At 40.9% G+C, this 22,549-nt stretch overlaps 1 protein-coding gene across 1 annotated transcript in view; it reads left to right on the top strand.

Annotated features, from left to right (window-relative positions):
- The window catches only part of LOC135077289 (regulating synaptic membrane exocytosis protein 1), a gene marked incomplete at its 3' end in the record, with an annotated part of 42,371 nt that extends 19,822 nt beyond the window's left edge, over nucleotides 1-22,549 (top strand). The window contains exons 3-20 of the mRNA XM_063971824.1: nucleotides 26-140; nucleotides 3,165-3,273; nucleotides 3,543-3,696; nucleotides 5,816-6,045; nucleotides 6,775-6,951; nucleotides 7,228-7,377; nucleotides 7,608-7,852; nucleotides 8,008-8,132; nucleotides 8,488-8,656; nucleotides 9,578-9,636; nucleotides 12,792-12,982; nucleotides 13,634-13,808; nucleotides 14,313-14,466; nucleotides 16,035-16,246; nucleotides 16,585-16,822; nucleotides 18,722-18,975; nucleotides 22,071-22,229; nucleotides 22,376-22,549. Of these exons, the coding sequence (XP_063827894.1) occupies nucleotides 26-140; nucleotides 3,165-3,273; nucleotides 3,543-3,696; nucleotides 5,816-6,045; nucleotides 6,775-6,951; nucleotides 7,228-7,377; nucleotides 7,608-7,852; nucleotides 8,008-8,132; nucleotides 8,488-8,656; nucleotides 9,578-9,636; nucleotides 12,792-12,982; nucleotides 13,634-13,808; nucleotides 14,313-14,466; nucleotides 16,035-16,246; nucleotides 16,585-16,822; nucleotides 18,722-18,975; nucleotides 22,071-22,229; nucleotides 22,376-22,549 (3,090 nt within the window). The remainder of the gene's footprint in view (nucleotides 1-25; nucleotides 141-3,164; nucleotides 3,274-3,542; nucleotides 3,697-5,815; nucleotides 6,046-6,774; nucleotides 6,952-7,227; nucleotides 7,378-7,607; nucleotides 7,853-8,007; nucleotides 8,133-8,487; nucleotides 8,657-9,577; nucleotides 9,637-12,791; nucleotides 12,983-13,633; nucleotides 13,809-14,312; nucleotides 14,467-16,034; nucleotides 16,247-16,584; nucleotides 16,823-18,721; nucleotides 18,976-22,070; nucleotides 22,230-22,375) is intronic.

The following is a 22,549-nucleotide window of genomic DNA, read 5'->3' as shown; positions in this document are numbered from 1 at the left end:
GTATAACATAGTCGTGTTTTTTTAGATGGTGGCGACGGATGAGACCCCGAACGCCGTCACGGGACAAATAGACACGCCGGGAACATTCGGGAAGCTGCGCCAGACCCTCTCCTCGTCGCTACTCACCGCTCAAGACAAAGGTAAACTTATTATACTCTTATAACTTAAACTGGTTGATATGTCACAGTTAAACCAAACAATACTTTTGTAGATGTTGCTAAAAATATTATTTTCATTATTAGTAAATTACCTATTCAGTACCTCTAGCACGAAAAACTTTCGACTACGAATCGTTTGCGTATTCGAATCGCCATTTAAAGATTTAGTACGAAAACTAAAACAGCGCCCTTGTGAACGTGTCGTAAAGTGAACTTAGTTGATAAATGGTTGCACGAAACTTATTTTGTCAATCAAAACTGTCACGTTAACGTTTAATTCGAAAGTTGAGTATCGAATTTTGTCGAATATGCAAACGATTCGAAGACGAAAGTTGTTCATGCTGGAGGTACAGAACTCTTGATTACTACTGAGGTACTTTTTAAGCTTTGAATTTCTTACCAATATTTTTGTTATAATAACGAGCTTGAATTATAGGTTTTGACTTTTGAGGTAAGCTTGGTAGGAAATAAATTATAAACTCGTACATTGGAACTATAATTGCTTTTAATCTATAAAGTAAGATTAAACCATTTCCTTGAATGTTAAGGGTAACTTAACGGCGTTTTTCACACCATTAAACATGCTTAAACAGGGTTTAATTAGCGGAAAAGCTCACTTGTAACAATTACACAGTATAAGGCATATTAACATTGTAGTAAACGTAATAAATGGCGGGTAATGGCAGGAGTTCACGCGAAGTTCCGCGGAGGGCCGTGGGTTTGTAATAATAGCTTATCATCGCGGCGCCGTAGCGCGTGCTAAATATTATACTACATAATATTACGTGCAAAATTTACGCATTTCATAAGTCAATGTTTTGAAATCTAAAGATTTAATCAATAGTATACCTACAACTACATATTTGTACAGAATATGAAGTTGTTACCTACCGAACGTTAAACTAAGTTAATTTCAGAGCAAACTCAGAGATCTTAGATAGGCAAATCATTCATTTTCAAAGCTCTAGAACCATTTTCATAGCCAGTGATTTATGAAGCAAAGATAAATATTAATTTTCAAAGGATCCCACCGCTCAATGGCTCGTAAATACTCTTTAATTGAGTAGTGGATCCCGAGAGCGGATTCACTAACTCCATCAATTCAACGTTTGTAAAGCGTCTCCATCTGAAACTTGACCGTGCAATTATGTTAATCTACTCTTAATTAAACCCGCACAAACTTTGTTATTGCTCTAAAACAAAATTATGTTTCTGAGTAAATCGTTTGTTTCCAATTCATTTGTTAGGTAACAGACTTATTAAGCTGACAAACTATTTACCACTGGAGTGGATGGCGCCCTGCCGCGCATTGTTGCCCGCTCTTTGTGTTGCTTATAAACTCAAACACGAACAAAGTTGCGTGTATGAACTTAGCTACTGCAAAATTGGCACAAGGCATATTTACGGTAATTTGAAGCTTAATAAACGAAGCAACATCGCGGATTATTGATTTTAGCTCACATAAGCAACTTTTACATAAACGTGTTCTCAACTGTAAATAACTCCTATCGATCTTTTAACAATACGAGTACATTATTAAAAGTCGAGGGTAAGGGAGCCGCATACCAGAAAGCACGCGGCGGAAAATCAACATTCCAGCAGCACACTCCGGCAGACTTAAACAACGCATTTACGCATTTTACCCTTAAAAAAGCTACACTATACACATTTATCACAGACCGAATTCCACCCTTCAACGTGAAAAAGCCAAAATATCACGTAGTCATGATTACGCTGGGAAAAACTTTGTATGACCACAACAAAGTTTCGAGATAAAACACGCCCACACGTGTAAAATAATTTTGTACGTTGGTGTATCAAGATAAGGCGCAATCATTCTCCACTTCGCGAACTATCTGTGTATCTCCGAGTTTGGAGATCGCAGAGTGCGGTTTCATTTACCAAGTTGTGGATTTAGTTATAAACAATGTCAAAAATCTTCTTCAGTATTAAAAGCAGTAAAGCTTAGGTACCTAACCTACTTGTTCGGAAAATAAAGTTAAACACTAATCGCAGTTTTATTGACTAGTGGTAATTGCTAGTGAACCTACCGATTTATCATTTTATGTCTGCACGTACGTCGTCGACGTACCTAAAATGGAAGTCGTAAAGTTAGGAAATATATCCTTTTTCATTAAAATAAAAGTTTGATAGTATCAGTTTATAAACAATTTTATTTATTTTGTTTGATCTAAAACCAGTTCGTGCAGTAATAATCTAGTGACTTATGTCTGACAAAAATGTGAAGTAGGCGCCGAAGTATTTGATGGAAGCTGTGAAGTTCGCAAAGGCATCCATGATCATTTCTCAATATTCATAGCGAAATATCAGAAGTTAGGGAAGCCACGCGAACGTCTGGCACGCATTGTTAGTGGATTCCTCCCTGGAGGTAGACACAAACTGCGGACTTATTTGAATTCCCTTCGTTTCGTTCCAATTCAGTATCTCATAACAATGAACTGAATGTAATTTGAGTCTGAATAGCTTCGGGTTTATTTCATAAGCGATCAATAATTCCATTCGCACTCTCAACTTCAATGTAATTTTATGAGATCCTTTTATTAGCGTTATTCCAAATCCGGATTGGGAATGCGTAGTAATTATCTACTTTGAATCACTGGTGATCAAAATATTATCAGAAGGAATATTTTCAGTATTATAACTAATAGGTAAGGTGGATCCTTGCTACCGAGAAAGAAAATTTTCTTCATAACTCAAAAACAATTACATCTCGAGTAAAAGGCCAGTCTTATACTTGGCTTATTGTTTTTCTTTATTCGTACAACTCATTCTTTCACGCCAACAATTTATTAAATTATGCTTCACTTTCTTCATTTTCTTTTAACTTTGAGTGTAGGTAACCCATTTGTTACATTGGTAATTATTTCAATACTTTTATCATTTAAAATCTTTTATGAATTTCAACCGGTAAAGTTTAGTAGGTATGCTGCTAGTTGACTAGCTATATTTTAAGGAATAAAGAATTCAAGAGTATCTTTTTTATAGTCACAAAGCTTGGGCCAAGGCAGGGGGCGACAGAGAACGCCCCGGAGCCCGCGCCGGCGCCGCCACCCGCGCAACCGCCGCCCCCCACACAACCAGCAAAGACTGAACGGTATTTAGAATTTCTGTACCTATAAATATAAGTAGGACTTAGATCTTAATTGTAGCTCTTGCTGTCATCTGTCTACAAGTGAGAGGCATGTCAAATACTTTTAATTGCTTCTCCAACAAGCCGTTATTGCTACACAAGGAAATCATGGTTTCCAAAATCTAAGTCATTTCCATAAAAAAGAAGGTGACTACAATAAGCAACGATCAGCCCAAGTTAAGCTTAAAATGTCAGAATCTTCATGTGAACCTCTATAATGCATACTATTACAGAGAAGCAGGCAAAGCCCCGTCGAGGGCTGGAGCATGCCGCGTGTGCCTGAAGGCCCTGAAGCCGGGCGAGGTGTTCCACACCTGCAACGGCTGCCAGCACCGCGTCTGCGAGGACTGCTCCTCCTACTCCAAGCCGGCCAGCGACGAGGAGGCGGTGAGTCGCCTCACCATCTACTAGCATTAGTTAGCGCTCCTGCACACGACGCCGCCACCGCGCCGCTACCGCGCCCCTACACTGTTCATACGCGCCGAGTAAAACCGCCGCCGCGCCGCCACCGCGCCGTCAAAGTATAATTTCGCCAGCGGCGCCGCAGCGGTGGCGCGACGGCGGAGCGGCGGCGCCGCGGCAGCGGTCTTGGCGCGGCGCGTATAAACAGTGCAAAGGCGCGGCGGCGGCGTCGTGTGCAGGAGCGCTTATACTCCCTTCGTCCATAGGCCTTGAAGCTGATACTCGCTCGATTATGACAGCGACAGCGACCACCTGGTATTGAAGGTTACTTATTGGAATTTATCTGGGTATTGTCGATAGGATTTTTTGACATTGCGTTTAGCTGCACCTGGGCCTAAACTAAACTCTATCAATAATAATATCTATCGAAAAATTATCCAGTCAGAATCGGTTTAATCGAATGATATAATCGAATTAACTGAATAGAACTCGGCTATGTGAAGTCATTCTCATGTAAAAATATTTTTCATTTTACTCCTAAACAGATATATTATATGCAAAAAGCTCTCTACAAGCGAACTAGTCACGGCTTTTATAAGTGTAATAGGTATATCACATGAGCACCTGCTATTTCTTTTGCGCAACTAAAACTGAAATGATATCTTACGTTGAATAATGTATTACTTACGTTACAGCAGTCACAACTAATTTTCAAAACGAATTTAAGATGGAAGGTTGAGTTAACCGACTTTACACGCCCGCGGGTGTTAAACATAAATCGTTTCGTTAAGCCCCCACATTAGTGTCGTAATTAATTGCAGATTTTCTCTGATTTATGGAGGTGAGTTTTATCATTAAAGTTGAGAAGACAGCGCTCCCCACCCAGGCAAACTTACTCATTATTAAGTTAGAGAAATTATATAAAACGTCATTAAATGATCATAAAGAGTTGGTAATGGTAATGACAGACTATTATTTTGTATTATGCACAAAGTTTAATCAAAGATTAAACAGTTACTTCTTTTTGTCCTCTATTTGATACCCAAGGTCGATTCACACAATCAACAAATATTGAAGCTGTGCATTTAATACTCGTACTTCCCTTATTTCAAAGTTCATCAAATCTCAAGATACCTATTTCACGATCTTTCTGCCACAAACCCTTGGTTACTTTCGAAGCACTATATTATTATTCTTCTAAATAAAATAGCTTAGGAAATGAAAAATAACTTATAGTGAAACAACAATTTACGAGCATAATGACAAAACTAGAATGGACGTGTAGGTCTAGAGTAGGACACGTCAACAATCAATCAATCATGGCTTAAAAGCATTTCAATTAACAAATAAAGCTTTGTTAAATGATGAAGGTATTCCATCACTAACTAGCCTTTGTTTGCAACTGAAATTCTTATTCATTAACGATGGTTTCATAATAATTAAGTTTAATAACTTGGTAACCGCATAAGTAAGTATACATAGTTCTTGAATATATCCAGATATGCAGTTTTCATCAGTAACATAAAATGTATTCGAATGTGTTGTTACAGTCTACATAAAGGAAGATAACCATGTATAATAATATGTATATAATATACCTAACATGCTTACTTACATTAGTACGAGCATGTGTACCTACCTATATTTGTAGGAAAGCTACGAGTATGATAGTAAATTGGAGTTTCCCGGCAAGTCATTCGACTACTTTTGCTTACTGTGCATCTACGTGCTGCCGAGCGAATAGCTCTTTTGCGTGCTATACCTACCTATTACCTACCTTCACATCTTACGATCTTGGACCATCTTGGGCTGATATTCGACAAGCTTTTTAGTTGATCACGTTCACTTCTACCATCTCTTGGAAAACTCGTTATTCCAAACTTGTTTAATCAAAATCATAAACCAGTGCAGTGAGTCATCATAAAATAAGTTTAAACCTTAGTTTTAACTTTAAACCGCAGCGTGTCATTCGAAAACAAGTCCACGAAGCGACGTTTGTTTTATATAAAATTGTATATGACTTATTTTATGTGTCTAATTGTCATCTCAAGTATCAAATAGGAATAACCATACGAATCTCAATACACCGTTATAATTGAATCAGAGTTCATGGCGATGCTCCGTCTGCCGCCGCAAAGCGGGACCACGGCTGCCTCCGGCGGCGCAGGACAGCACGGACTCTCTGCTCGAGGTGCCGGTGCTGGACGCACTGCAGAGGCGGCACTCGGAGGCCCGGCTCGGCAGCGGGGGCTCCAGCGCCGGCCTCGCGCCGCCCCGCTCGCCCGAGCTCCGTAGGCACTCAGACGTGTCGCCCGCGTCACTAAAAGAACTAGAAAAGGTAATGTTTGTCTCGGTTGCAACATAGAGGCTACGCTGCAACCCACTGGACGGGTAAAGGCAAAGCATGGCATGAAAACCAAACCTGGAAAATGAGATATGAACACCAAATAAGTACCTAAGAGCCATCACAATCCTGAATTGTTTAGAAAAATAAAAATGTAGTTCCCGCTTCGTAAAATAATATAATGATGTTGGATGTGCTACATACATAGGCAGCTTTTAGTGTACACAAAGCCCGAACTGTTTTAGCAATAATCCCGACACGCTTCGCCCGAACATAGTGAACAAATAACTGGGTACTCGGGGGGTCCTTGTTATTTTGTTGGGTAGGAAAATTAATGGCTGCCCTCGCATCGACAGGTCATGCTTATGTTGTTATTGCTGGGCACTAAATTACATCTGTAGCCATCCATTTTCTGTGTCATGATCCAAGCCCTACCATGCTTTGATATGTCTGAATTTCCGAATCATTTCATTAACATAGATGAGTACCTAATTGTGTCATAAAAAATGTGTGACTATAAACATCGATACACCTTGATCTTTTCTGCAGCCTTTTCCAGAGTAACGAAACATGCCTGCGAATGAAAATACTCATTGCAACTTGTGTAACATCACCTGTGCCGTCTACCTAGTGACCGTATGCTGTTTCCACAATGTGCACGTCGGACGCTTTGCATGTAAATGTTCCTAACTTCATTGTTTGTAACCACGCTGCCCGCGGCGGCAGTTAAAGGGCGGTGGCAGCACGACGCCAGAGGTCGGTTCACGGCGGCCCAGCACGGTGACGCCGGCGCGAAGGCGCTCCGTGCGCGCGCCGCGCCAGCGCTCCTGCGACGAGGACCAGCCTGCGCCCGGCCAGCAGGGCCTGGCTGCTGCTCCGCCACCCATCTCTAGGAGGTAATCATAAACTGATAAAAAGTACGCGCTTGATATGAGCACTGTTCCAAACATCACCTTTATTCTCCTTTATTTCATCCAAACTATATCTAGGAAAGATCATTAACCGTCGGTCATGAGGCCTCGTTATGTAGGTACCTATATAATATGTATGTGTTTGGTTCCCATTAACTACCTCACTAAAATGCTATAATAAATATTTGGAGTTGTTATACTGATTTGCCGTATGGTGTTACTCTACTAACCATAAATTACCTCTATGACATGTTTCTACAGAGCGTCTGCTGTAGACGTTGTAGCCGGAGCACAGTCGCGGCGCGGATCATACAGGACAGATGACGCCGAGAAAAAGGACGGCTCGGCGCCACAAATCACTGGCCTCAGCGTCGACGAAGATCGGCCTATCAGGCGTAGGGGCAGTCAATTGTAAGTCCTGATTTATTACAATGTTATTCAAGAAAACGGAGCGACCCTTAGGGCTTTACCCAGCTTTAGATGCTCATATACAACAAGTTTTATTGAGACCCCGAAATCGCGTTAGTGAAATTGCGTCATTTTATACAAATCTATCGCTTGTACCGGCTTTTGTTCGCCTTGCAGAAAAAGTTGTAGTACTTAGCAATGCTATGTTAAAACTATGGATATGTCTAATTTAGGCCAGATATAGCCGCATTACAACAGCGCACGGGTGCTCTAAGTGCCATGGCGGCTCTAGCATCGCGCGGATCCGACAGCTCCGAGCCTTCCGCCGCTGCAGCCGCTGCCGCCGCTGCTGCCGCCGCCGCCGCCCGGCAGATGTCCGTCGACGCCGAAGCGATCAAGATCGTCATCCATGACGTAGATGACCGCTCGCCCAGGCGCGTGTCGCTACGACGCGATCCTAATGATAAGGGTCACAGATGTATGTATTTTCATTGATCAATGATTGAAAAATCATTTTATACTCTACATCTTGAAATGTTTTCTTCTTTTTGTTTTGCTCAACCATGATTCACGAGTTTATTTATATTAATCTAATTGTGAAAATTGTTTCATTAACCTTTGTTTTGAATGTAGCTAGAGGTTTTGGAATGAGAGTGGTAGGCGGCAAACCAGACGCCAGCGGCCGCCGTGAGGCTGTTATAGTGTGGACTGTGCCTGGGGGACCCGCCGATATTGCCGGATTACAACAGGGAGACAAGGTAAAATCTTTTTAAAGGGACTCAAATGAATGTACTATCATAGTTTACGTCTGACAATTTTGATTAAAAACCCATACATCTAAATAGAAGCAAAGACTTCTGAACCACTACAGACTGAAACTCGAATATTATGTCTGTGATTGTTTGAATTTCAGTCACAGATTTTAATAGAGCTTGCTTGCTATTTGAACGTGATTCTTACCACAAAGTTTAATGTTTTGAGGACAGTCCGCAGTACAGTAACTGCTTTCTTTTTTCTTTGCATTGTATGAAAAGACTTGCGTAAACGGCATGACATGTGCTCTGTGAGCTCTACAGAAACAGTTTTCATACTGACACCTATATTATACTCCAGGTTTTAGAATGGGGCGGGGTCCCCCTAACAGAGCGCAGCTTCGAAGAGGTGTGCGCGGTGCTGGAGCGCGGCGGCGACAGCGTGGAGCTGCTCGTGGAGCCGGCGCCGGCGCACGACGACGCGCCCGCGCCGCCCGCGCCCACGCAGCACCACCACCACGCGCTCTACGGTAATATAGCCCTAGTGTCTGTGTACATTAGATCTAAACTCACATCTATATAGCTACACTAGTTCTAGAACTGGTGTGTTTATAGACCTAAGCCTCATATTCACTAATCGTGCAACATTTACCGAACTTTCAGTCATGTAACGTGTCACAAGAAAATCGTGTGACTATTCCGCGATTTTCACGGGAAATTATATCTTGTGTTATAGTCAATACGAGGCTTTATACAGCACTTACTAAAAGCTCATCAGTGCTGAGGGAAGGAATGAAAAATAGATCAGGATTGATAGTAATGAATGTTCAATATGAGACTGAAGTATAAACTCACAGATTTCATTGATAATTGACCGCATAACTATTTTTGATTGCCTACAATTTTAATTACACACTTCTGTATTTAACGCGTAATTGTTAGTCTAAAATAACTTATTTATCCAAGTCATCAAACTGGCTATTTTATATAATATATTATGTAACCTGTATTATATTACTTAGCAATTTATTCTGATGTCTTCTTAGAATTTAAAAACACACTTATGTTTTCTTCTCTCTCGTTCACATAGTTCTTCTATTATTGTAAATGACCGACGCTGTTGACTTCGCACTACTTTGATTTAATTTATTAAATCTTCCTATTCTACCTACTTATTTATGATATTATGCTTTGTTTATATGACACTTTCAAGTATTAATTTTTTACCTGCTGCACCATCATTCTTTCAAGTCTTTCTCTTCTTCAAGACCTACGATACGACGGTAGTATATTTTATTTTACTACTATTACCTATATCTTATATTATTTAAGTCTATTTACACATGATATAAGTCAGGCTTTTAATATTCTTTTCACAATTTAGTTGAACGCCATCCAACATCAACCACTAGGATTCGTAGTAGTGTAATGCACATTATTTTGGTTCACAGAACCGGATACCGACAAATCGCCATCGTCGCCGACCCGACGGAAATTGCCGAAAACCCCGGTATAATATCCATACATAGGCTTTAATTGTAACGATATGTGTTGTGAACCCATGAGACACTGAGCCGACACTCGTCGCTCTTCATAAACTCTCGTAGAGACTGTCCCTCGGTGCCTATTCCTCCGCGCTTCTTGGATCACCCATCTGATACATGTTGTGGTCTTAACAAACATCCTTTGTCAAACGCATAGTTACTGGATCATTTTCATGGTTACCTTAATAAACGCTTACAATTATTTTTCATAAAATTGCATGACAAAATACAGTTTCAAACATACTTATCGTGTAACAATAACATTTACGTTTGCTCTACAACTCAATAACATCGTTGATGTTTACCAACTTATCGCAACTTCAGAGCGAAACTTTATTAATACAATTACCTTCTATCCATCTGATTACATCCGTAAATAGATCACAGATTGTTGTGCTTCGCGTAATTGAATTGATGAAGTATGATCCACTAACTAGCTTGAAGTGAAATTCATTATTTGATAGATGTTGATTTGTGTGAGGACAACTAAAGAGGGGCCAGCATCATCGACATCAAGACTGTTGTTTAAATTTTTTGTGTGTAATCCGCACGATGTTTGATCGAGGTACTGACCACATCTTTAGTGTATCTTAAATTATTGAGAAGAGATATTGGTGTCTTTTTGGTGTCATCTCTTCTAATTCTCATGCCATAGTCATATCTACGACCGTGTTACCCTGGCGCGGTACCTAACAGCTCTGACACGGTTCAGTTCTTTGTCCAACATAGACACGAGCCATTTTCGTATATAGGCAGCAATAGGCCTCTAATTGTAGATTTAAAGTTAAAGGACAGCTAAAAAAAGCATTAAAAATGTAAGTAACCATTTACGGTTGGATAAAGAAATGGAGCGCAGATGCTGGTCTCCGTTGATCTGCTGTGATAATGTAGCACTAATCAGTCGAACATCTTCCACGTTAGAATAGACTTGTAAGATTAGTATTTCTATTTACGATCGTAGATGTACTATTAACTTTGTTAACCTTTACTATATAGAGAAAGGGATACTCTGTTTGTTTACTCGATATATTTATATACCTACGTACATTTTAACTTTATTTGTTATCTATATTCGTTATATACGTTATCGTTTATATAATGATTATCCTAAGTGAAGTGTGTGAAAAAATGCTACCTACTTATTTTCAGATTTTTATTTTTTCTATCACCTGACCAATTTCGTAAAGTCGCCAACGGCGCCGGGCGGAGTTGTCTGTTAGGGACCGATCGGCATATTCACAATAATGACGAATCCTAAGCCTAAGTAAGTTTAGAGAGACGCTAATCAAAGTCCTAGTGTTCGTTGGTAGATTAGGGGAAAAGTCCCGATATCGATTGTTTTCATCTATAGGATACCCGTGGATGACTAGTTAATTAACAGCAGACAGTACCGTTAAAGACGTAGTCAGCTAGAACCGCCGCCGCTTTAAGCTTAGCAAAAGACGTCAGTTTCAGTACCTCTGTAAATTCACAAGTGCGCTAGCAATACTTACCGGCACAAACAGTTCACTTCATACACGACATAAAGGGAAGACACAAGTGGTTATATAAGTGACGATTGGAGCAATGACGTGAGCCGACTCGGAGCAGCGTCTGCAGGCAGCCGGCGAGGTGAGGAGGCGCCGGACGCACCGTTTGTACCGTCTCATGTCTTGCGCATCGAGTGTCTGTTACCGATATTGCTGTTGATTAGCGTAGTGTGATGCCGCACTTGTATCGAGGCGCTCGCAGCGATAGTCCCTAGGGCTTGGAGCGGTGGCAGCCCGGCCGCCGCCCGCGGAACACCTTGAGCGACAGGCGCGCACGAAGCTTCCGTCACGTGATGCGACCGACACCACACAGACACGATGTACATAACTGCTCCGCTCTTGTTCAAGTAGTTGATTGTTCCGAGTCGTTAAGATCTGCATGAAGTTGCACAATATGGATATGTGCATATTGGTTAATGCAAGCACCCTATAGGACGTGAAGCCTCTGAGTGTAACACGACTTTTGATTATAACGTGTTTTGAACAAATGAAATGTTTTACTGTAATGTATGCAGTTTTTGTTATGGTGAAGTTATATTAAATGTGTATCGTTACTGCTTCATAATATTATTGTATGTTTAGGCACATTATAGGATTTATTAATATATTGATGTGATATAAAAGCTAAACATACCATCATGCTCCACAATAGGTACACTCTACATCTCAATCAAAGAAACTTTGAAGTTTCGTAAAAATCATCCTCAAGTAAGTTGTAAATCGCTTCAGACAAATGTTGTATTGCTTTACTCTAGGTAACCTTTAATGAAACACCTATTGTTCCAAAGTTACCTTTAACACTCAGTATCAAATGCAAATAGAGACAATGTAGACACACCTGTAAGTTTTTCCTACGCTAAATGTAGATTATAATGATAGTCAGCCAGTTTTGTTAACATTTCCTTGCAATGTAACAACTACAATTAGAAAAACCTTAGGTACCTAATACGAGTAGGCGATTTAATAAAACACAATCCTCTAGAGTTTATCTAACCTAAGCTCCAGTTACATCCTAGGACTCTAGGTACATGCAGCTTCTCGACCAGTATCAGCATGATACCGCTTACTGCATGGCGGATGACAGCGTCCGATTTTTCATTCTTGATTTGTGTTTTGAATAGAAATGCCTCAGCCCGAAGCATGTTACTTTAATGAAATATTTTGCAAGTCAACTTGACGATGAACACGTGACTAAGTTTTATTCGATGGCGATGTCAATGCATTGCTGTAACTTGCACACTTGAATGAGAGTCGTAACAATTTATTTCTATATTTGATAAAGAAATGGAATAGCTGATGGTTGCTGCATGTTACTCGATGACGTACGATGCATTCCCCGGACGTATACACCGAATTAGACATTGCATTCGGCGATTTTTAAAGTATTTTTCGTATTTTTTTGTTTGGCCTACCGTTCACACGACATGTTACTGTTTCTGTAGAGATGTGTGATGGGAATCTTAATGTATGCAATGCCACTAGTAAAACGGACGATGTTTAGAGTTGATTAGTCGATTCACTACTGGCACTGCATTTGCTTGATAGTTGTGCGTGTGTGGCGGGGTTTTTGTTGAGACGGCGGGTGTGTGTAGGAGCAGGAGCGCGCGGAGCGGGCGCGCGAGCGGCCGGCGGCGCGCGCGCAGCTTCAGGTGTGGTTCGAGGCCGAGCTGCGCAAGCTCGTGGTGGTGCTCATCGCCGCCGACGACCTGCCGCCGCGCGACCACACGCTCGGCTACGGCGACGAGCCGGAGGCCTTCGCGAGGATACGCCTGCTGCCCTCTCTGTAATTATTAACTACTTCAAATCTTCAAATTATGATTATTGTTGACTAAGTAAAGCAAACTAAACACAACTAAACTGACTGAACACCTGAACCAGTGTCAGTTCCGTAGTCTTCAGAGATACAGCATCAGCAGGTAATTTTTTTTTTATTTTTTTTTTTATCCACAACGAGGAAGCTCTTGGCCTGTATCTCACCTGATGGTAAGTGATGATCAGGCCGAAGGTGGAAGCGAGCTTCACCCGGAATCCTCAACCACGGAGGAACTGGCTATCTTACCTCTAGCTGCCGGAACACAACAATGCTGTTAACATTGTTGTTATGGCGACAGACTTAGGTAAGATGGTGGTAGCTAGCCAGGCGGACTTAGAACAAGCCCTACCACCAACCAAACCAAACAGAAAATTCTGCCCCCACTGGGAATCGAACCCGGGACCTCTGCGTCTGAAGCAGGTGGTCTAACCACTAGACCACAGAGGCGGTTATGCCTGACAAGGCAGGTATTTGACCGCAATAGCACCCGGTGTTAAGTGAGATGCAGTCTAGGATGGTGCATATCTGCCCTGTAAGTGCCTATTCACTCTCGCATTGAAAAGGCCCGGATAAGTAAAGATACACAGGTATATTTGAAACGTGTTTTAATAATTGTTTCAGTGAGAGCTGCCCCCCAGTGGAGACGGACCCGGCGTCGGCGTCGTGCAGCCCGGTGTGGAACGCCACGCTGGGCTTCGGCGGGCTGACGGCCGACCTGCTGGCGGGCCGCGCGCTCGAGCTCACGCTGTGGGACGCCTGCCCGGGCATCGACCCCGTGCTCATTGGCGAATGCACTGTATGTACAGATATAACACAATGGAAAATTACAAATTGTCCTGTCCTGACGCACAATTTCTTTAACGCCTTGGAACTTTAGGATCTCTCCCTGAACTTGCATGGTTTTACCAGGACGTCAAAAAAGATCGTAGTGTTTTTAATGAGAACGGATTAAATAACAGAAAATATACTTGCAAAGTTATAAGCAAAGTTAACGCCCACCCTCGTGCTTAGGGTTGCCAGGCGCTTGTGACCAGTAGTACCGACTTACTTCAAAATACCGGGCATTGTTCTTTCCGGTATGACCATTTATTTTTTACCAGACAGGCCTCGAAAATACCGGACTGTACGTTTAAATGCCAGACATCTGGCAACCCTACTCGTGCTATGAAAGCTGCGACATTAGTGAACTAAACTCAATAACCAAACTGCGAATGTCAGTGCAAATCTTGAAAGTGAAAAGAGATAATTATTATAAATTATTTATGAACATAAATGCCTAATGTACATTTTTCAATTGCAGATGGAGCTAGAAAAGGCATTCGCAGAAGAACGCGCAGTCTGGTGGACGCTAGAGGAGCGCGGCACTCGCTCGGCCAGCGCGTCGCCGCGCGGCTCGCTCACGGGTGCGCGCGCGCTGCGCCGCGGCGACTTCGCCTCGCAGCGCTCCGTCTCTGGTACGGCCAGCAACGGATAACTCCCACTCTCTGTTCGTGTCTTCGCAGACTCTCTGTCAGCTTGTAGTTTGGCGTGTTGAACCCTGGGTGATTGTCAGCTCCATTTCTGTTCTACCTTTATCCGCAAGTGAGAATTACTTATAGCTTAATAGGAGAAGCTTAAAGCAACTCAGGCTGTTAATTCATTTCATTCTACATAATGATCACGGCATTGTTCGCAATTGAATAATTATACAGGGTGTTAGGTAAATGAGTTTATAAGCCGACACTAGCCCATGTTAACATGTGCATATAAATGGTATGAAGTCAGAAAATTGATAATCATCATTTTAATTATTTTAATTTTCATACAAATCTGATTTTATAAATTTTATTTTGTATGAAAAAAAAAAAAAATGATGATATCAAACTGACTTCACCATACCATTTATATGTCAACGTGGGCTAGTGTCGGCTTATAAACCCATTGAGCTAACACCCTGTATAGTGAGCTTTATTAAAACTCTGGTGGTAGAGGATGAATTCAGATGATTCTGGTTCTCTTAAGATTAAGGTGTTAACAGAAGGAGGGCTGAAACATACTCAGTGGTCAACATGTCGATGGATAGAGCACTGGTGTAGCTTTTTCTGGATTATACGATTACTTGTCACCGGTATTGTGTTTTCATGTGCTACTTCACTCACTTTTCGAACTCATGCGATAAATGTATGCTTTGTGTAAATGTTCTATGTTACATTATTTTTGTAGCAATCTACTTGGATAGTCATCGAGATGCTACTGTATGAAAAAAAGATGATCTATTAAGCAATCTGATGAAAATAAACACTTATTTTAAAAGATGTTGGCTAAATATTGGTGACACATGGAATTTAATCCGAAAAAGAACTAAATAGTGTACCTTGTCTCGGCTTCCTCTTATTTAATTGACTTAATTGGTGTTGTGATCTTTTTATATTCCCAGAATTGGAAACTATTACTAAATTTCAAATATTTGTAGCCATATAGGAGTTTTCGTTGCTGACCGTACAAGGTGAGCGGACGTGTGAGAGTAGCTCACGATAATTAAAAGTAGTTGAATAGAATTAATAATACATTTAACTAATACATACCTATGATTAAATAGCTAATAATTAAATAATATTTCCCTTGTCAAAATTTTGTCCTAAATCAAAATTTATAAAACCCATTCAAATTAAATATCAACCCATGGTTAACTGCTTATAATAAGTCTAAACCTAAATACTATTTTGTGTAACTTTGTGAGACATAACAAAGTTTCCAGGTCTTTAATAATATCCTGGATTGCCAGGTAAATACAAAAAGTATTCATATGACATACCTACTTTATATTCCATTATCACATTTTAAATGTTTTAGAATTAAATGTTATAAGAAATCTGTTGTTTTAACAAATTCTCTGCCGCACATACAATTTTGAACTAAATATTGATAGCGAGTGGAAATTATTAACTTTAGTCCGTTGTTATAATCGGCAGAGAATCTGTTAGAACCCCGTCGTTGTTCCATGTCTCGTCTCAATTTGTGTAACAGATATGTTCTCAATCAGATGACGTAGATTCAATCGGGGAGTGTGCGTCGCTGCTGCACCCGGACCACGCGTGGGTGGGGGGCTCGCGCCGCGGCTCCTCGCAGTCCGAGACCCTGGAGGTCGAGGTGTACCAGCTCGGCAAGGACTTCTCGCGCTCGCTGCCCGGCTCCCGCCGCTCCTCCTTCCAGCAGCAGGAGAAGGGTAACTACCAGCGAACACACGCCCTATGTGTAAATATGTGATGTGTCGATTTATGTTCTTGAATTTGTGACAATAACTGTACAAGTGTTACGTCACTTGCACTGAAGCAAAAGTTCCCTTTATGATTATTTTACACGCAAACCTATTAGAACCTGCCACAGAAACTCTATACTAACTTCCTTTACACTAATATCAGTGTCACCCAAAACAAATCACGAAACACCATTCACTTTATGTTCTCCTAATCACTCACGAATAGACTAGGCGATTCATTTTAACATTAAAGAGTTATCTTTTCATGCCAAGGAAAATCAGGTAAGTAATCACATAAAAGCAAACTGTACTAACAAGTTGTACTACTCACCAGTGTGACTGCGGCAAGGTTTGTAGCGTCACTGCGACTGGCGCGCGTAGATGTAGTGTGCATGTGGTGTACGCAGAGGGCGGCGGCGAGGCGGCGGGCGGCAGCGCGGCGGGCGGGCGCCGCAACGAGCGCCGCCGCTCGTCGTGCGTGCGCCGCGACCCCGACGACATCCTGCGCTCGCTGCGCGCGGTCAAGGGCGAGCTCGGGCGGACGCTCTCGCTGTCCGGCTCCACCGCCAGGCGTAAGTGTTGCTCTCACTCCGTCTCTGTCTCTCTTTCACTTCTTTTTCTGTACTCACTCTACATATGTCGCGTTTACGATAGGTAGGCCTTCGCCGTTTAGTTATCATTGTTAATGAACATCGATGCTGGAAATCAAGATACTGAAATCTTGATTCAAGTACAAAATAAGCATCATAATAAGTTTGATAAAGTTAAATGAAAATAATATTAATATACAGGGTAATTAGATATACCTACTCGTAGAACGATATATTGCAGTATTTTTATTAATTTCAACTTGATATTATTTGAAGACTACTCAATCGAAATAATACAAATAGTGCATTACTACTAAATAGTAATGTATCAATAACAAGAAACCCTGTATCCTATTTACCATTTATAAAATCTAGGTATTGAATAGATACTGTCCTTACAACGTACGTTAGGAGTAGGTATAATTAAATTATTTTCAGTCGATAAACTTAAGGAGAGTAAGTAATCACGTCTTTTAAAACATTATTTTACCAAGTTATCGAATTTTTCTTCAGTTTCACAATCAGCACAATTATTTCTTGTTCAATTAAGCCTTATAAGATCACTGATCCCTGGTAAATATTATGTTATTGACCACATTCCACTGATACCTTATATTCATAGCGAAAACCTAACGCTATCCAAGTAACCGTAATCACTGCCTCCAGATTGAGCCCTAACCGTGTCTACCAGCAACCATAAAACTTGACGAACATTAAGGGTAGTACTGACTTGTACTGTGTTGTGCTTGTTTGGTCAGCAGCGACGGACCGTTAGACCCTCGGTAAGCGACTACCAGTGCCCGCACCCGCGCGTGCTCCCCTACAGGGTTGGTTCGTGCGCGGTGTCGGTGTACGATCCCTTGTGACGTCCGACGGCCGCCAGCCCCTCTCCTCTGATTCTCGCTCATAAATCGCTGCGATACCGTGCACTTCTCCTCATAATGTGTGCTGCACATACGAGTTGGAATGCCAGTCGCAGAGATGGTGAGCCGAGGACCGGCGGAGGGAAGGCCACGTAGTAGCATGGGTCATACATCGCTTGCGCGGCGGCCGCGCGCACGCACCGTTGAATGTGGCTGCGCCCGACGCTTCTCATCACTTCACTGTGTCTGTACTGTACTGTCCTGACGCATGCCCGGCCGCGGGCGATCACGCTCACTTCATCTGTCTCTGTGTAAAAGTCTGTTCGGCTGCCCGTCTACGTTCATCTCGATGGCATTGTGTCGCCTAGGATGTTATGGACTTCATTATCTCTGCGAATGTCACTCATTGTTACGATGCGCATTCTATTAGATTTCTTGTACATAATTATATTTAAACTAGGCCGTAGTTGAATATTTTACAGTTTTACCGAATACGTTTAATTTCAATTTTCTGAGTAGGGAATGACTGAATGTAAATTAATGCAATCGAGTGAATCGCACTCGAGTAGGTCGCGGTCGCATGCGAGCGCGCCGCGGGCGCATGTGCCACCTGCGCAGACGCGTTCACTCCGACTACTAATGGCTGTTCATAACACGGAATGCTTACCATACTAACAAGTTCAAGAATGCTTCAGGCAACTATTAGAATCTCGACTACACTCTTGGCTGCACACGTTGAGACGCTTTCTCTTCCATTTGTGTATTTAGGAACGGGACGATCCGAGTCTATGTTTAACAAACTGTATACATTAGCACGAAGCTGTTTGACGTGCTTATTTTATGTAATGTTTATTTTGATCATTTCTCAGTGTTCGATTGAATGGTTTACTATTTTATACTTTGTGTTATTTTTTATATGAATGTTTTTAAAAGAGAAAATTTAGATTTTGACCACAGACGAAATGAACGTTTTTTGTTGTCACTGTTATTGTCTAATGAGTCTTTGAAATTTGAGTAGTGTTCGTAGTGAATGTGAGGGTGAGGTCCGTGCGGGTGGTATCTGTGGTGACGTGCGCAGGGACGGCGACGGGGCGCAAGGGCAGCATGTGGGCGGCCGTGCCGGCGGCGGGCCACGAGGCCATGACGGCGGACGAGGAGGACCAGGTGCCGCTGGGGCCCGGCCAGCTGCCGCCGCGCAACGCCAGCCTGCCGCCGCTGCACGCCGAGATCAACATCAGCATCCTCATGATCAAGGGGCAGCTCGAACTTGAGGTCAGTCACTAACGTTACACCTTTTTGTAGATTTTGAACGATCATGCAATAAAATTCACACCTCAATTTACAATCCTCCATCAAAATATAGTACATGGATTAATATCTAAAAGAGAAATTATCGAGATCACTTTATCTGAAATTAATTTTGATAGTCCGGATGTCCTTTGTTTCACAGAAACATTTATGAAAAATGGGGATGAAAAACATTTATTTCTAAAAAACTATACGCTAGCGGCTTACTATTCTAGAGAAACTAAAAGGGGGGGAGTTTGTATTCTGGTGAAGAATGGACTGATATACCATAAAGTAAAACTAGGCAACGATAATCTAGCTGTTGATCACAACTTCGAATACTGCTCTGTCAATATAAAAAATATAAACACAATTATAGTCTGCATATACAGAATTCCCACCTCAACTAGATTTAATATTGACCAGTTCTTTTCTAGGTTCGAACTTCTTTTACATAGCTTTATTACTAAATATCCCAAGAAAAAAATTGTTATCACGGGTGATTTAAACATTAACACACTCGAAAATAGTTGCAAAAAGGAACGGTTATCTGAGTTACTGAACATTTATCGTTTAAAATCACATATTACTGTGCCCACGAGAGGTAAATCTTGTATTGATTTAATCTTCAGTAATATCGAAAATGCCACTGGGTCTATTCTAACGTTGTGGCTTTCCGACCACAATACTGCACAGTTATTGACCTTTCCAGTAATAAATAAAGGCATGATACCGACGAAAACGTATTTATACAAGCGTTGTTACTGTGACGAATATGTTGAAAAATTTAGAAATTATTTGAGCAAGTTATCATTTTCTAATATACTTTGTAATAAAGACTTAAACTTGGCCTTCAGGGACTTTCATGATATTTTCAGCACACTTTACAAATCATGCTTTCCTATACGCAAAGTCACCATTAACCAATCATCCAAACAAGCTAGGTGGATTACGAAAGGTCTAAAAAAGAGCTGCAAAACTAAAAGAGTGTATAGGTACAAATATTATACTAGCAAATCTAAAAGCGATAAAATCAAATACCTAAAATATAATAAACTTTTAAAAGCATGCATAACTAAGGCTAAAATAAACTCAAATAATGAGATTGTATTGGGTAGTAAAAACAAATGTAGAGCCACCTGGAATGTCATAAAAAGTGAAACTACGGCAAACATTTCACGGGAACATATACGTGAAATTTTACACAATAACCATGTAGAGACTGATCCTACTGCTATTGCCACTGTGTTCAATGAACACTTCACCAGTAGGACCAATACTGCTGACTCCAGAATAGAACTACCCAGTAGTCAAAAACAAAATAGCACAATATTTTTGACTCCAGTGGATGCCCAAATAGTGGAAAAAATAATTTCATCTTTAAATAGCACCCTTTCGGAAGGTTATGACGGTATTTCCACAAAGGTTATAAAAGCTTGCAAAAAAGAACTAAGTACTACTCTAGCCTACCTAATTAACCTGTCATTTGAAACTGGTACATTTCCGGAAGAATTGAAACTCTCAATTTCTAAACCACTATTTAAAAAAGGAGATAGAGTAACTGTGACAAACTATCGTCCATTAGTATTGATACCAGTAATATCAAAAATTTTTGAAAAAGCCATGCATTTTAAACTAATGTCATTTTTTAATAAATATCATATTATAAAAAAATCTCAGTACGGTTTCCAAAAGGGAAAATCAACGTCACAAGCAATGTTTGACATGGTAAACGAAATTTTGCAAAACACCAACCAACGTAAGCATACATCGGTGTTATTACTGGATATGACCAGTGCATTCGATTTGGTACCTCACGACCGCCTATTAACAAAACTTGACTACTATGGAATTCGGGGACCAACCTTAAAATGGTTGCAATCATACCTGAATAATCGACGTCAATTTGTAGAAATAACATACCTAGATAAATGTAATGTAACGCAAATATGTAAATCACAGGTAAAGTGTAACCCACTTGGTGTACCTCAAGGCAGCGTGCTGGGGCCGCTCCTATTTCTTCTTTACATAAATGACCTACCAGATATCTTGACACATAAAACCATTCTGTTTGCTGACGACGTATCGGTCATAATCACTACAGAAAAAACCTTATCTCTGGACGAACATAATCTTGACATAATTAATACACTGACATTACTTAATTCATGGCTTAATGATAATAATTTAATGATAAACTTGACTAAAACAAATCTAATTAATTTTAATAATTTAAAACAGAATCATGACAATATAAATTTTAATAATCAATTAATATGCTATAAAAAACAGGCTTCATTCTTAGGAATTACACTAGACTCCAAATTAAATTGGCAGACACATACAGATAAAATACGCAACAAATTGAATGGTTTCTCATACGCGTTGTACAAATTATCTAAAGTAACTAGTAAAGAAACAGCCACCGTTGCGTACTATGCATACGTAGAGTCGTCACTTAGGTACGGTATCATAATGTGGGGAAACAGCCCTGGAGCAAAGCAAGTATTTATTGCTCAAAAACGCTGTGTTAGAGCTTTATGTGGGATTGCCCCTGACGTATCATGCAGACCACACTTCTTGACTATGGGAATATTAACACTAGCCTCCATCTATATTTTGGAGATAGCAAAATTCGTAAAGTCAAATCACGAACTATTTACTGAAGCAAAGGACTATTATAGGACTAATACAAGAAATCCACATAGACTCATATTAGACATAACACCTAGAACTGCATGTTTTCAAAGAAATTGTTACGCAATGTGCATTAAGATTTTTAATAAAATACCTGCTTGCATGAAAGAGCTTCCTTACACTAGTTTTAAGTCGACATTACGAAAATGGCTCATACAAAATGTCTTCTATACAATTGACGAATTCCTAAATAATCAATCTCTAATGTAATGTAATTTAATAGTGTGACATTTTATTAATTTTGTAATGAATATTTGTATGCTAAAATTTAGCTAAATGTGCAATGCTCAATTAAACTTAAAACACCTATGTATGTACCACATTTATTACAAATAAATATATTCTATTCTATTCTATTCTATTCAACCCCCTATGATCGTTAGGTATCACATGCGCGACGCGTGTACGGGGTCAACGGCGAGGTGCCAGATTCTTACGTGAAGTGCTATCTGCGGGACGGCGACAAGTGGCTCCACAAGCGCAAGACGCGCGTGGTGCGTCGCACTACGGAGCCTCACTTTAAGCAAACACTGAAGTACCAGGTAAATAGAGTTCGATAGGATGATTTATTTTTTATAGTAAATCATCTCAAGCTTTGCTTAGTTTGGGACTAGAAGCGTAGTGTAAAATGTCCAAGGATATTTATTTATTTAGTGGCTACATACTAATTTCGTCTTTGTGATTCCAGGCGAGTGAAGCACTCGGCCGCACGCTAGTCGTGATGCTGTGGCAGCGCTGCGGCGGCTTCGAGCACAACCTGGCGCTGGGCGGCGCGGAGATCTGCCTCGACAACCTCACGCTGCCGCAGCGCACGTACGGCTGGTACCCGCTGTTCCCGGCCACGTCCCTGGCAGCCGACGAA

The sequence above is a fragment of the Ostrinia nubilalis genome, chromosome 13 (assembly GCF_963855985.1).
Source record: "Ostrinia nubilalis chromosome 13, ilOstNubi1.1, whole genome shotgun sequence".
NCBI lineage: Eukaryota > Metazoa > Arthropoda > Insecta > Lepidoptera > Crambidae > Ostrinia > Ostrinia nubilalis.
The sequence above is the reverse complement of the archived record's forward strand: the minus strand, read 5'-3'. Positions and strand labels throughout refer to the sequence as shown.